At 56.7% G+C, this 12,871-nt stretch overlaps 5 protein-coding genes across 5 annotated transcripts; 4 read left to right on the top strand and 1 right to left on the bottom strand.

Moving 5' to 3' along the window:
* Nucleotides 1–1,120: 1,120 nt before the first annotated feature.
* On the top strand, nucleotides 1,121–2,113 carry KRP23_11895 (uncharacterized protein; the record flags this gene model as incomplete). The annotated part of the gene is made up of 2 exons (XM_067882474.1): nucleotides 1,121–1,396; nucleotides 1,610–2,113. The coding sequence occupies 2 exons, from the start codon at nucleotides 1,121–1,123 to the stop codon at nucleotides 2,111–2,113; spliced, it is 780 nt and encodes a 259-aa protein (XP_067740066.1).
* Nucleotides 2,114–3,259: 1,146 nt separating this feature from the next.
* Nucleotides 3,260–3,616, top strand: KRP23_11894 (Expansin-YoaJ; the record flags this gene model as incomplete). Its single annotated transcript, XM_067882473.1, has 1 exon — nucleotides 3,260–3,616. The coding sequence occupies one exon, from the start codon at nucleotides 3,260–3,262 to the stop codon at nucleotides 3,614–3,616; it is 357 nt and encodes a 118-aa protein (XP_067740065.1).
* A 1,466-nt stretch (nucleotides 3,617–5,082) lies between these two features.
* KRP23_11893 (uncharacterized protein) lies at nucleotides 5,083–5,712 on the top strand (the record flags this gene model as incomplete). Its single annotated transcript, XM_067882472.1, has 1 exon — nucleotides 5,083–5,712. One exon carries the CDS (start codon nucleotides 5,083–5,085, stop codon nucleotides 5,710–5,712), a length of 630 nt encoding a protein of 209 aa, XP_067740064.1.
* A 3,542-nt stretch (nucleotides 5,713–9,254) lies between these two features.
* Nucleotides 9,255–10,099, bottom strand: KRP23_11892 (uncharacterized protein; the record flags this gene model as incomplete). Its single annotated transcript, XM_067882471.1, has 2 exons — nucleotides 9,255–9,267; nucleotides 9,348–10,099. 2 exons carry the CDS (start codon nucleotides 10,097–10,099, stop codon nucleotides 9,255–9,257), a joined length of 765 nt encoding a protein of 254 aa, XP_067740063.1.
* Nucleotides 10,100–10,285: 186 nt separating this feature from the next.
* KRP23_11891 (Foldase protein PrsA) lies at nucleotides 10,286–11,105 on the top strand (the record flags this gene model as incomplete). Its single annotated transcript, XM_067882470.1, has 4 exons — nucleotides 10,286–10,630; nucleotides 10,697–10,788; nucleotides 10,874–10,907; nucleotides 10,992–11,105. 4 exons carry the CDS (start codon nucleotides 10,286–10,288, stop codon nucleotides 11,103–11,105), a joined length of 585 nt encoding a protein of 194 aa, XP_067740062.1.
* Between the last annotated feature and the right edge of the window lie 1,766 nt (nucleotides 11,106–12,871).

Genomic DNA, 12,871 nt, shown 5'->3' with positions numbered 1-12,871 from the left:
CACCACATGGACAGTCGTGACTGCGTATGGACTTGGCATCGCGTGGGTTAACCTCAATTGTAGCTCGGGCGCAGGACCATGAAGCGATCGCTCCGCCGACAAACCATGTTCGTAGTGCGCCGAAAGTGATTTCCAGGGATCGTTCCCTGAATGTCGGTTTCCAGTGGATGAAAGCGCTGTTTCGCGCTCGACAGGCTCCTTCTAGCGAACTCCAATCATGACAGACACCACGTCCTGTTCAATCGCTTTCGGTACGGAACGGCGCCATCTGAAAGACCGCTTTCTGTTCCGACAGTATGGGTCCGCGCCTCCAGCTGGGGTCAGCCTGTCCAGGCGGCGACCAACGATCCTTATGATACCTTCCTCGCACTTCAGACAACTGAACCCTCTGCCTCTACACGCTGTCGAGGCTTTCACCTCTCATTCCCGCTTTTGCCGTCCGTCGCGCAATCGACACTTTGGGATTTCCATTCGCGGCGACAGTCCGACACCTTGTCAGTCCACCCACTGGCAGTGCTTTACTACAGTACATAGGATGAAGACGTTCTCGGTTCTCGCTACGGCCACTTTGGCGGTGGTCAATGCCGACGAGTATTTCACGGGGGACGGCACCGCCTACACCTTGGGCCAGTCGAGTGCGGGCAATTGCAACATGATGTCGGCTCTGGACATTGCTACGTCGGACTACGCCGCTCTGAACGACAAGCAGTGGGACGGTCTCCAGAACTGCGGTCGCTGTGCCGAGGTCTCGTGTGCCGATGACCGGTGTGCGGACCAGTCCACTTCCATTGTGGTGCAGATCCTGGACCGGTGTCCGGAGTGCGCGCACGGTGATTTGGACCTGTCGCCGACGGTCTTCACGGCCCTGACGGGTTCAACGCCGTCCCGGTACACGATCAAGTGGAAGTTCGTGGACTGCCCCGTGTCGGGCAACGTCAACTACTGCCTCAAGGGCGGCAGCAACAACTTCTGGACGGCGGTGCAGCCCACGAACGTGGCCACCGGAGTCAAGAGTCTGCAGATCAACGGCCAGGACACGACCATGCTCGACTCGGCCTACTACTACCTCCTGGACGGAGCCAGTCAGACCCAGACGGACCTGACAAGCGTGACCATCTCCATGACGGACGTGAACGGCAACTCGATCGAAGACACGGTCTCGCTCACGGCCGACTCGTGCACGGAAGGCGCCAACCAGTTCCCGAACGCCGGCGGATCATCGCAGACTTCGCAGCAGACGACACCCACGTACACCAGCCCGACTCCGACCACGGCAGCTCCCACGACGTCTCCGCCTACCCAGGCCCCGACACCATCTCCGACCCCGTCTCCTACGCCTTCACCAACGCCGACTGAGACCCCGGCTCCTACTACGCAGACGCCTTCACCCACCACGGTGCGTCCTGCTACTCCTGCTACTACTGCCCCATCATCTGAACAAGAGAGCTTACCCACCCCTCTTCCTGTGTCTACGACTGCGACGCCGACCACGATGCCTCCTTCGACGACTGCGCCTTCAACTACTGCCCCGTTAACCACTACCCCGTCAACTACCTCCCCTGTGACGACCTCTCCTGTGACGACTGCTCCTGAATCTTCATACACACAGGAGTCGCAATCCGGTAGCGAAGATGATGCGAGCCAGACGACCCAGCAGCTTTTCAACGTGACTGCCACGTTGATCCCTGCAACCACGAAGAAGCCGTCCAAGGAAACCTCTAGCAGCAGCAGCAGCAGCACTACGACCACCGACGACTCGACTCAGCAGCAGCAAACTGAACAGCAGACGCAGCAAGAGTCACCGGCGGCTATCACGGCCACTTCGTCGACCAACGCTGAGCAGACTGCGGCGAGCGAAGCTGCCGGCGACGATGCCCAGAAGGCCAACACCAAGTCTAAAGAGGGCTCAGCCGGAACTGACGGCTGGCTCATCGCCCTCACGACGCTGGGAGGCGTGGGTGTGGTTGCGCTCATCGTCGTGGTGGTGATTTCCAAGAAGAAGAGCATCCAGGAGGAAAAGGCTCGCGACATGGAGGCGCCGTCCATGATGAGTGTGCAGTCTTTCGACGTGCAGAACACCCCCGACCGGAGACAGGCTTTTGGGCTCCTGTAGAGCAATCGATCGACGTCCGTCCCCTTGCGTGGTGCGAAGGACCTATGACTTCCACCCGCTTGTTATTCCTGTGCAAATTTCTTTAGTGTTGTGTCGTAATAGGAGAACTAGAATCAAAACCATATTGTGCCGATCCCTCCGAGCGTTCAAGTGAACGAAGTGGACAGCAATGGGGCCTTGCTAGCGTTGCCTAACGACTAGCCTCTCGTACTGGAGCGAGAGCCCAGCGGAGGCTGCACCACGGTTCAATAACATGCAACTTCACCCTTTGTGTAGTCGTCCTCGGTTCTCGTACGGAAGTTGCATCTAGGCATACATCAAACGATTGCGAGTGCATCGATGTATATTAACCTTGTCGAGAAGCAACCTCGACGTAGCAACTTTGTTGCTGTACGGAGGTCGTGCTGTGGCTCGCAGGTTGTGGGTTGCACTGCCTGCCCAGCCCAATCTGCAGCTTCCGCACAGCCCACCCCCGCTTGGCCTTTTGCTAGCGCTAATGCAATTCGACCACCAAGCACGCGATTTGTCCTGTAGCGCGCTCGAAAGAGGCAACACAGGTAAACTGTAGGGTAATTGGGGCCAATTGCAGTCGCGACGCTCGATGGAGCTGCTGTTGACTCACCATCCAGGGTGTCGGAGTTGACGTCGTGCCTTCTTCGCCCGTGTAGCGTAACATCGCGGAGGCACATCCCTGGTCGTTCCTTGAGCTGGTCTGTGCCGCTTGCCGACCCCCCCCCCCCCCCTCTCCTTTCCGCTTCACGCGTTCGTCTCGCTGAGCTCGAGGTCCTCAATCCTCACTTTCCAACTCGACTTCAAACGACAAGGACAACGATGGTGGGCGTTCTGCAGTACTCCGCGCTTTTGGCTCTGGGCGTCACCGCTTCCGCTGGCCAGACCTACTTCGAGGGAGACGGCACCCCGTACGACCTGAGCGCCGTCGGCATGGGGAACTGCGCCTTCATGTCGTCGTGGAGCCAAGCGTCGACGAATTACGTCGCCGTGAACCAGGCGCAATGGGACAGCCAGACCCACTGCGGCCAGTGCATCGAGGCCACGTGCATCGACAGCAAGTGCAAGAACAAGGACACGTCCGTCACCCTGCAGGTCGTGGACCGCTGCCCCGAGTGCAAGTACGGCGACCTTGACATGTCGCCCAGCGCTCTGACCAAGATCGTGGGCCACAACCCGGGCCGCATCAAAATCGGCTGGAAGTACGTGGACTGCCCCAGTCCGGGCACCATCAAGGTGTGCCTCAAGCAGGGCAGCAACCCGTGGTGGGTCGCCATCCAGCCCACGAACGCGCGCACCGCCGTGAAGAGCGTGTCGATCAACGGCAAGGCCGGCACGATGCTGGACAGCGGCTACTACTTCTACATCCAGAGCAAAGACAAGGTGCCGTTCGACAAGCTCACGGTGGACGTCACCTCGGTCGACGGCACCGTGGTGTCGGGAACGTACTCGATGACGATCGGCCAGTGCGTCGACACCAAGAAGCAGTTCTAAATGGGGCGAGCGCCGTGCTAGCCGGAAGTGCAGTGACCCGTAGAGACCTGAATATCACTGTTTCGTTTTTACTGTTCGATGACCAAGTTGAAGCGAACTGATTGGCATCGCAGACTGGAACTTGGTGCAACGCTCGAAGTCACTGAAGCGGGGAACCAACTTGACAGCAAATGGTGAGACCGTCATCCGCCAGCTGCGGCAGGCGTCTTTGCCGCAAACGATGCCATGACTTGCCATCCTCTTCGTCGACGGTCGTTTGCCATCGGCGCATTGCTCTGGCCGGGCACGTTGGCGCTAGACGCTCGACAAACTGAACTTGGGCGTCGGCGTCCCACTGCTTGACTCGGTCGCCTCGTTGTGCGAAACCGGCTGGGCGTGTCCGGACTTGCCACCATTGTTACAGTCAGAGTGCCCGTGATCAAAGCCTTCCCTCGAGCCGATCTCGCCTGCATTGGCTCGGTCCGTCGTGTCCGTCCAGGTGGTTGGTCGATCAGCTGCAGCTTTCGCTCGCATCAACTTGATCTCCGTCGTACTGATCGACCGGAGCAGACGCTGGAGGCAGGTGGTTCCCACGAAGATGGCGCGCGTTAAACGCGCAGGGGGCTGTGCGTCCGCTTGCCACAGGAAAGGCGTTGACTGTCAACGTCTGCGGTAGGTTGGTGAGACCCACGCAAGTCCAGCAACGTTGAGCTGGCCTCGTGAAACCAAAAAAACGATGACGGATCGATCGATTGTGCTGCCCGTAAACCAGGTGCTCGCTGTCCGTGTGGCGTCTGATGCACATCACGCAGATCGTGCCCCAGCCGCCACAAAACCCCTCTGGACGGCAGCAACATACGCGAGGCAGTGTTGCCTCGCGTCCTGAGCACTGGCAGTGCTCGGTGAGCAGCTCATTTTCCATTCCGCCGAGCAAGTCCGACAGCACCAGCAAGCAAGTTAGCATAATGGTCCAGGCTTTCAGCTTCGCAGTCACTCTGTTGGGCGTCACCGCGGCGTTCGCATCCGCGGCCGACGAGTACTTTGAAGGAGATGGCACGAGCTACACGCTCGGCCAGGTCAGCAGCGGGAACTGCAACTTCATGTCTGCTATCCCGTCGGCGTCTACCAACTACGTGGCCCTGAACCAAGCCCAGTGGGACAACCTCGGCGGCTGTGGACGCTGCATCGAGGTGTCCTGCATCGACGAGCAGTGCACCGCGCAGAACAAGACGGCCGTCGTGCAGGTGCTCGACCGCTGCCCGGAGTGCGCGCACGGCGCGCTGGACCTGTCGCCGACCGTGTACAAGGAAATCACGGGCCTGGACCCCAACCGCCTCACGGTGCGTTGGCGCTTCGTGGACTGCCCCGACCCGGGCACCGTCCAGGTGTGTCTGAAGGAAGGCAGCAACAGCAACTGGATCGCGGTGCAGCCCACGAACGGCGCGGTGGGCGTCAAGAGCGTCACAGTCAACGGCGCGGCCACGACCATGCTGGACGGAGCGTACTACTACGTCTCGACCGCGTCGGGGGCCGACTTGTCAGCCGTGAAGGTGGCTATCACGTCGATCAACGGCGATGAGATCTCGGGCACGTACTCGCTCACGGCGGGCAAGTGCACGGACACGAACGAGCAGTTCGGTGGCGGCTCTTCCTCGCAGACTTCGCAGACGACTTCGGCTCCGGCATCCACTCCCAAGGCAACTACTGCTACGCCGGCCGCTACGACTGCCGCACCGACGGCTACTACAGCTACTCCTACTGCTACGACAAGCACGCCTTCGACCACAGCTCCGACTCCAACGGACAGCAGCGCTTCCGACGCGGGCTCGTACGGCCAGGAGAATGGCAGCTCGCAGAAGGACCAGAGCTCTCAGTCCGAGGACAGTAACTCGCAGGTCGACCAAAGCTCGCAGTCGGACGACACCACGCAGAACGAGGCTTCACCCGATGCAACCATCGCTCCGACCGCAGCAACCGCTCCTCCTGAAGCCACGACGGCCACCCCGGAGGCTACAACTGCCACTCCCGAGGCCACAACGGCGTCTACGGACGCGCCCACTCAATCTGGTGATACATCCAAGTGCCGCGTGCGTGGCGGCCGTCGCCACCGCAACTAGCCGCCCCCATTCGTCTGTCCGTCCAAAGTATCCGTTCAAGTCGAGCGTTGCGTCTTCGTGTGTTCGTAGTCCTCGTATATTCGAAGGGGCTCTATCTAATAGACTCTTGTCCACGTTATTGCTACTCAAACGTCCAGCCTTGCTCCGGCCTCCCCCAATGTTCCAACTGTCTTCGGATCGCTTCGCCACATGCCTAGATCTGATACCACCGCACCTGACTGACCAGACAGCGGAGACTGGCGACGACCCCAGCTGGCGGGCGACGTCAGTGCCCTTGGCATCTCCGTCTGCGGCGTGTACGCCTTTGATCCGATGCAGCGCGCATCAGCTCGACACCAAGCTAAGCGGAAACGCACCGAGACTCGACCAGCTTTGCACCGATCTCATGCGTCGCCTTCAGTTTCGCTGCACTCGACACTCGACATCCGAATCATCGCTCAACACGACGTCGTTACGAAGGTTTCGTGGACGAGCGTCGAGCGCCTCCAGCTGGCATCCAAGAACAGGGCGCGCGAGGTGCTCGGCACCTTGGTCTCGGATAGATGAAGATCAAGCATGCCGAATGCGTGGCAGGACACCTAGCCAGCCGTTGGCTATCCTGGCCTCAGTCCACTGTGATCTCCTCTTCTGTAGCCTGGAGGCCACGACGGTCTCTCATTTCCCATTTGTCCGTCCGTCCGACAATGCTCAGCACTCTGCACCTCCGCACACTTGCCGCTTTGGGCGTCGCCGCTGTCGCTGTCGTCTCGGCCGAGTACTACGAAGGCGATGGCACCAGCTACACGCTGGGCGACGTCAGCAGCGGCAACTGTAACTTCATGTCGGCCATCCCGACCGCCTCCGCCAACTACGCGGCGCTGAACAACGACCAATGGGACGGATTGGCCAACTGCGGCCGCTGCGCCGAGGTGTCGTGCATCGACGACCAGTGCGCGGACCAGACCACTACCGCTATCGTGCAGATTTTGGACCGGTGTCCGGAGTGCAGTTCTGGCGACTTGGATCTGTCCCCGACCGTGTTCTCGAACATCACGGGCTCGGACCCCAGTCGTCTGACGATCCGCTGGCGGTTCGTCGACTGCCCCAATCCGGGCACCATCGAGGTGTGCCTCAAGACCGGCAGCAACGGATACTACGTGGCCGTGCAGCCCACCAACACGTTGGTCGGCGTCGAGACCGTGACGATCAACGGTGAGTCGACCACGATGGTGGACAGCGCCTACTACTACCTGATCGAAAGCACAAGCGAAGTGGATCTGACGGCGGTGAGCGTGTCGATCACGTCCATTGAGGGCGAGACGGTCGAAGGAACTTACTCGCTGACGGCCGGAGCGTGCGTGGACACGAACAAGCAGTTTACAGCGAGCAGCACCAGCCAGACGAGCAGCCAGACTACCGGTAGCACCTCGACTACAACCTCCACCACTACGACTGCTCCGACGTCTACCACTGCAACACCGACGTCTACCACGGCGACCCCGACATCAACCACGACGACCCCGACATCAACCACGGCAACCCCGACATCCACCTCTACTACACCAGCGTCTACAACGGCGACACCGACGTCAACCTCCTCTACTCAGACACAGGGAAGCAGTGCCGCGGAGGAAGCCAATAGCTCTTTTACGGAGGAGACCACCACGGCCCCGACTAGCACTACTGCCACCCCTACGTCTACAACTTCGGCCCCAGTGTCCACTTCGGCCCCTGTGGCCACTTCGGCCCCTGTGGCCACTTCGGCCCCAGTGTCCACCACTGCTACGCCTACTGCTACTACGGCCACGCCCACATCCACTCCCACGACAGCGACTCCTACTACGAGTTCGCCCAAGTGCCGTGTGAGAAGCCGTCGCGACTAATTGTATTTGAATGCACGAGCGACAGCGACAGGATAGTTCAAACCGGAGCTGCTCGTAGTGGAAGTCTGTCAACGTAGTAGAACCGTTATATGAGTAAATCGTTGCACTATTTTCTCAGTTCTTTAGTCCGCTGTGTTCACGTGAGACGAAGGAGAAGGGAGCGCAGCACAATCTTCATCTCCAATGACCATTTCAGAAAGGACTCTGCCAGCTTCAGCAGCAGTATTCGAAGACTGCTTGGAAGCAACGTCCCATTTACCAAATGCAGATCGACGCGTGAATGTTCGGTAGAATCAAGCCAAAGTTCTCTGGAATTAGCTTCTGCACCAGCATCCCACGCGGCTTGCCCACCAAGATGGATACAACTATACTTGTACATGTAGACTTTGCAACCCCGAAATGGTTTCCAGGAATGCGTCGAGTAGCGTGCTCTCTCGTTCCTAGTGATTATTGGTACGCCTGCGATGAACGAGGGAAACAGAAATGGGATAATACAGACAAGATAAAGTATTATAAGCGTACGGCTCTGATCTTAGGTGTCGCTCGGCCACCGTTTAGCGGAATCAACGTTCCCGAACTGATCTCTTCGTTGTGGCTGTCATCCGTGAACAGCACCTTCCGCGTGGTAGCGGAGACTGCTTCAATTAGCCAGTCTTCAATTCGACTTTAACATCCAGCCTGAACACTCCAAGCACCATGGTCAACACGTCCTTCTTCCGTGTCCTCCTTGTCTTGTGTGTCACTGCCACCGGATTCACTTCAGCCGAGTACTTCCAAGGCGATGGCACCGCCTACACGCTTGGGCAAGTTAGCAGCGGCAATTGCAACTTCATGTCGTACAACAGCCTTGCACCCACAAACTACGCCGCGCTGAACGAGGTGCAGTGGAACAACTTGGGCAATTGTGGGCGCTGCGCTCAAGTCTCCTGCGTCGACTCTCAGTGTGCCGATCAGACCGCATCTGCCATCGTCCAGATCGTGGATCGGTGTCCGGAATGCAAGTACGGAGACTTGGACCTCTCACCGACTGTCTTCAAGGCCGTCACGGGATTTGACCCAAGTCGTCTGAAAATTCGCTGGCAGTTTGTGGACTGCCCCAACCCAGAAACCATCCAGATCTGCCTCAAGCAAGGCAGCAATGGCTTCTGGGTTGCGGTGCAGCCCACGAACACGCTTGTAGGGGTCCGCAGCGTCAGTATCAACGGCCAAGCTGCGAATATGCTGGATGGGGCGTACTATTACGTTGTCAGCAGCTCCAAGCCGAATGGAGAAAATCTTAGTGAAGTACGCGTCACGCTCACCTCCGTTAACTCCGAGGTCATCGAAGGCACGTACTCGCTCACGGCCGGGCAATGCACCAATACGTATCGTCAATTCACCACCAAGTCGTCAAAGTGTAGCATTCGTCGCAACCGCAATTAGTTGACTGGATGGATTTCCATCTCGGGAATTTCCACCAGGCAAGAGTCCATAGGAATAACGTTACCATAGCAGCGCAAATAATTAATTAAGTCACCGCTGCTGTGAAAGCCGCTAGTGCACAAAATAGAAACAGTAAACTCAGCAACATAGATTAAAGTATTAGGCATGGATAGATGCCCCGCACGTTAATTTTCTCTTCACAGTCGTGACCTCAAAAGCCAACCCGTTCATAAAAAAGAGCACACCTTCCACGCTCTGCTACACAACCACACTGTAACATCAAAACAGCAAAAGGCTGGCATCAATACCTACAGGTCGACAAATTCTACCTTGACGTTGTCTGCAACGTACTTGTTGCCTGGCTCGGTTGCCGCCCCGCTAGCCAGGATCTGTTGTCGCCGCTGCTCTAATTTTGCAGGAGGATCGGACGTGACGTAGCTGCGTTTGAGCGTGAGTCCGTTGCGTCGGATGAACTTGGTGACCCAGTTCTCCGAGGCCTTAAACGTTGAGTCCGACCTATGGAACATGTGCCGTGCCGTCTTGGCGATCCATTTCCTCGTGACGCGGTCCTTCTTGGCTCGTTCTTGGATCACCACCACCAGTAACTTCTCCTCCGAGTCTTCCAGGAAAGGTTTCCTCCCCCCTCCACTGATCCGTTTCTTGCTTGCGGAGTCGCCCAAAATCTTGTCGCGATTTTTCCACCACTTGCGGAACGAAGACGCGCTCACGTCCCAATTCAACGCACCAAAGTGCTTTTCAGCCCGAGACGGGACTCCTCGGCCAGGACCCATTATCCACTGAATTGCCTCTTTTTTCATGCTCAAGGGGATACTTTTCCGCTTCATGGCCGTGGTTGCCGGTCCCACGTCTTCGGGGCCGGCAACTTCAGCTGCACTTACCAGTCCACTATCGGAGGGGCCACTATTGAGCGTGGGACCTGTACCAGCATGTGCACCGCTTTGGGCCTGGGCTTGATTGAGTACATGCTGTTCCTGGAGCTGCAAAAGAAGCTGGTGCATGGCCGGATCCAAGTTCCCATCGGGTCCCGTGGCTGCATTCACTAGGGCCAGCACCTCTTCTGCCGACGGCGCCTTCATCAACATTAGCGCAGAAAAAACCGATTAGTAGCCCGCCCTCAAAATGCATGACAACGTTTCACTTGGCGTTTGTATGGACTACAGGGAGGACCGTTGTAAGTACGACATAGTGTGGCGCACACTAAGTATTATCTTGGGAAGAATAAAAAATGCAAAAGGTCATTTCGAAAGATCGTAACTTTGGGGGTGATCATGAAGCGTGTGTTCACGACGCTGTTGGCCTTGTTCCTGGCGATTGCCGTCATTAACGTCCTGGATGTCGGTCCGAAGGCTGTGATGGCGGCGGAGAAGCCCATGGCTCGGGCGAGCCACATCTTGGTCCCGACCGAGGAGGAGTGCGACGAGATCCTGAAGGAGTTGGAGCAGTCGGACGACCTCGAGGCGGATTTCGCTCGGCTCGCCAAGGAGCGCAGCAAGTGCCCATCGAGTAGAAAGGGGGGCGATCTGGGGTCGTTTGGTCGCGGCCAAATGGTGCCCGAGTTCGACAAGGTTGCCTTTGAGAGCCCCGTGGGGGAAGTCCACAAGGTGCAGACGCAGGTAATGGGAGATATACTGCTAGAGGGCAACGTTGGAGTTGATGACTGAATGACATTTGTGTTGCAGTTTGGCTGGCACTTGGTGCTGATTACAGATCGATCGGGGATGGGTGACGTGCTGAACAACTTGGACGAACAGGACGAACAGGACCGCGATCTGTGAGACGAAAAGGAACGGACGTTGTTGGTGCAGCTCAACGGGTACTGAGAATGGAGGCTGCTACGGTTTGACGGGGATGATCAGAGCCTACATTGAGATTCGGACGGAAATCAAAACGGTTTGTTGCTGTAGTTTGTTCTGAGGGTGGATGACAAAAGACACGTTTAAGTAAAGCATCAACTGTGTATCCACCGCAATACAGACCGTGAACCTCTGCTTGAGCGGGTTGTTATCGATCATTTTGGTTGTCGCCAGCCCTTCTCGCTTGAGTGACGAGACTGGTAGCACTTCCACGACTTCTTGGCGCATTCGATGACGCTACACTTGACATTATCCAGACTGGCCTCCACAATAATGTGGTTGATGCCGAACTGCTGCCTGTATTCATCTGCTTGCTTCACGGCGCATTAATTTCTGCTTCCCCCAACACATTCGCCTTCAATTCGTTCGCGAGAGTATAGTATCTCCACTACCCCATTATTTCCCGAAGGGCTTCCTATAGGTGCGTAGCCAACAGAGTCCGAAAGGGCTAATACCTGAGCCGGCTATCTCCATACAACCTTCCCCACCTCCAGATAGGCACACGGCGACACTAGTAAACGTTTCTGCTTACGTTTTGTCTTGAAGCAAACGTGGACGGTGCTCAGTCTCGTCATGCAGGTCGCGTGACGTGATATCCGTTGAGCAGCTCTCGAGTTGACGCAGCATTCTCCTCCAGCCATACGTCCGCGCTCGGAGGTCCGCCAAAATAGTATTTTTGGATGTGGCGGGTAGCTCCTCAGCAGCGAACAACGGGCTGTCGGGATTCCTTCAGCGATCTTCCTCTTCCTCCTCCGCATCCTCGCCTCCCGCGGAGGACGGCGCTTGCGCGCTGGAACTTGGAGACTGGACGAGTGCGCTTGAAATGAAAAGTGAGAGTTTGCTGGAGCAGTGAAGCGCTGTCAGCGAAGCCTCGGGGCGTACCCAACAACAACACCTTCGAGAACAATGTTGAAGTGCGTTCATGCAGCAGGACAATGCGTGCAGCCAGCAATGGTTAGACTTGAGAGCTGCACGGACATATCTTCCCATTTCTGACCTGGGCAACAGCTCTCGCTTTTGATTTTGATCAATACACGACGGCTCGAAATCCTCAGGAGCAAAGTTCCCCTCACTGCATGTAGTGGTGTACACCTGGTGAAACACGAAGGCTCATCACATGCCGACGTATTGCCTCTGGACTTGACTTGTCCTACCCTCTGACATCGGGGAATGGGGGGGGGGGGGGGGGGCACAATAATCACGTCTGCTTCTGCACAAATTCTCTTGGCTCCGATCGCAACAGACAAAGCCTCACTGGGTGCTTGGTGGACGATCCATTACAGTACTGGAGAGACTGTATGATCGCTCTTGCTACAATATCACCATCCATGTATTCAATAATCGATCAACACATTCATAGCTGGCCGTCACCTTCCCGACACCTTCCCGTCATTTCCAAGTAAATCCTTGAGAGCATTCCACTCCACGTCTTGTTCTCTGGATTTTAAATTGTCAATTCCTTGGACGAAATCTCTACAAATTCAAGTCACTTTCTGACCAATCACATACCTGATCGATCCGTTTAAGTACTACATATCGAAAACATGGCCAGGTTATGGGCACCGATAGTCAATTGAACTACCACTCCGTTCCATTACAAGAGCACGAAGCCACCTTGATCGTTGTTTCATCAAAAGAACACGGAAATTAAACTAGATTAAACTATCGGACTGCTGACTACAAAACAGTTGATTCCGTCAGTATCTCCTCGGCGCGGGAGCAACAGCGGATTGATAGGGGGAATCGTTTCTCCCGCTCTAGCTTCACCTTCTTCATGTGGCACGGCTTGTAGTTGTTATCACCGCCCTGGTTAATACAATCGTCCATTGACCCCTGCAAACTCAAACACGTTGCATTGATTGATCGTATTGGCAGTTCCCAGTACGACTCGGTGACTGCAGTAACCAACTCATCGATCGTGCGGGCGTTCTTTTTCCGCTGTCGCGCTTGAATTGCTGCAAAAAGCCCAAGATTATTGCAATTGAGATCTGGGCTGTTCGG

Source organism: Phytophthora ramorum (assembly GCF_020800215.1).
Source record: "Phytophthora ramorum isolate Pr-102 chromosome Unknown Phyram_PR-102_s0013, whole genome shotgun sequence".
In the NCBI taxonomy this organism is placed as follows: Eukaryota; Oomycota; class Peronosporomycetes; order Peronosporales; family Peronosporaceae; genus Phytophthora; species Phytophthora ramorum.
This window is presented reverse-complemented; position numbering and strand designations above follow the sequence as displayed.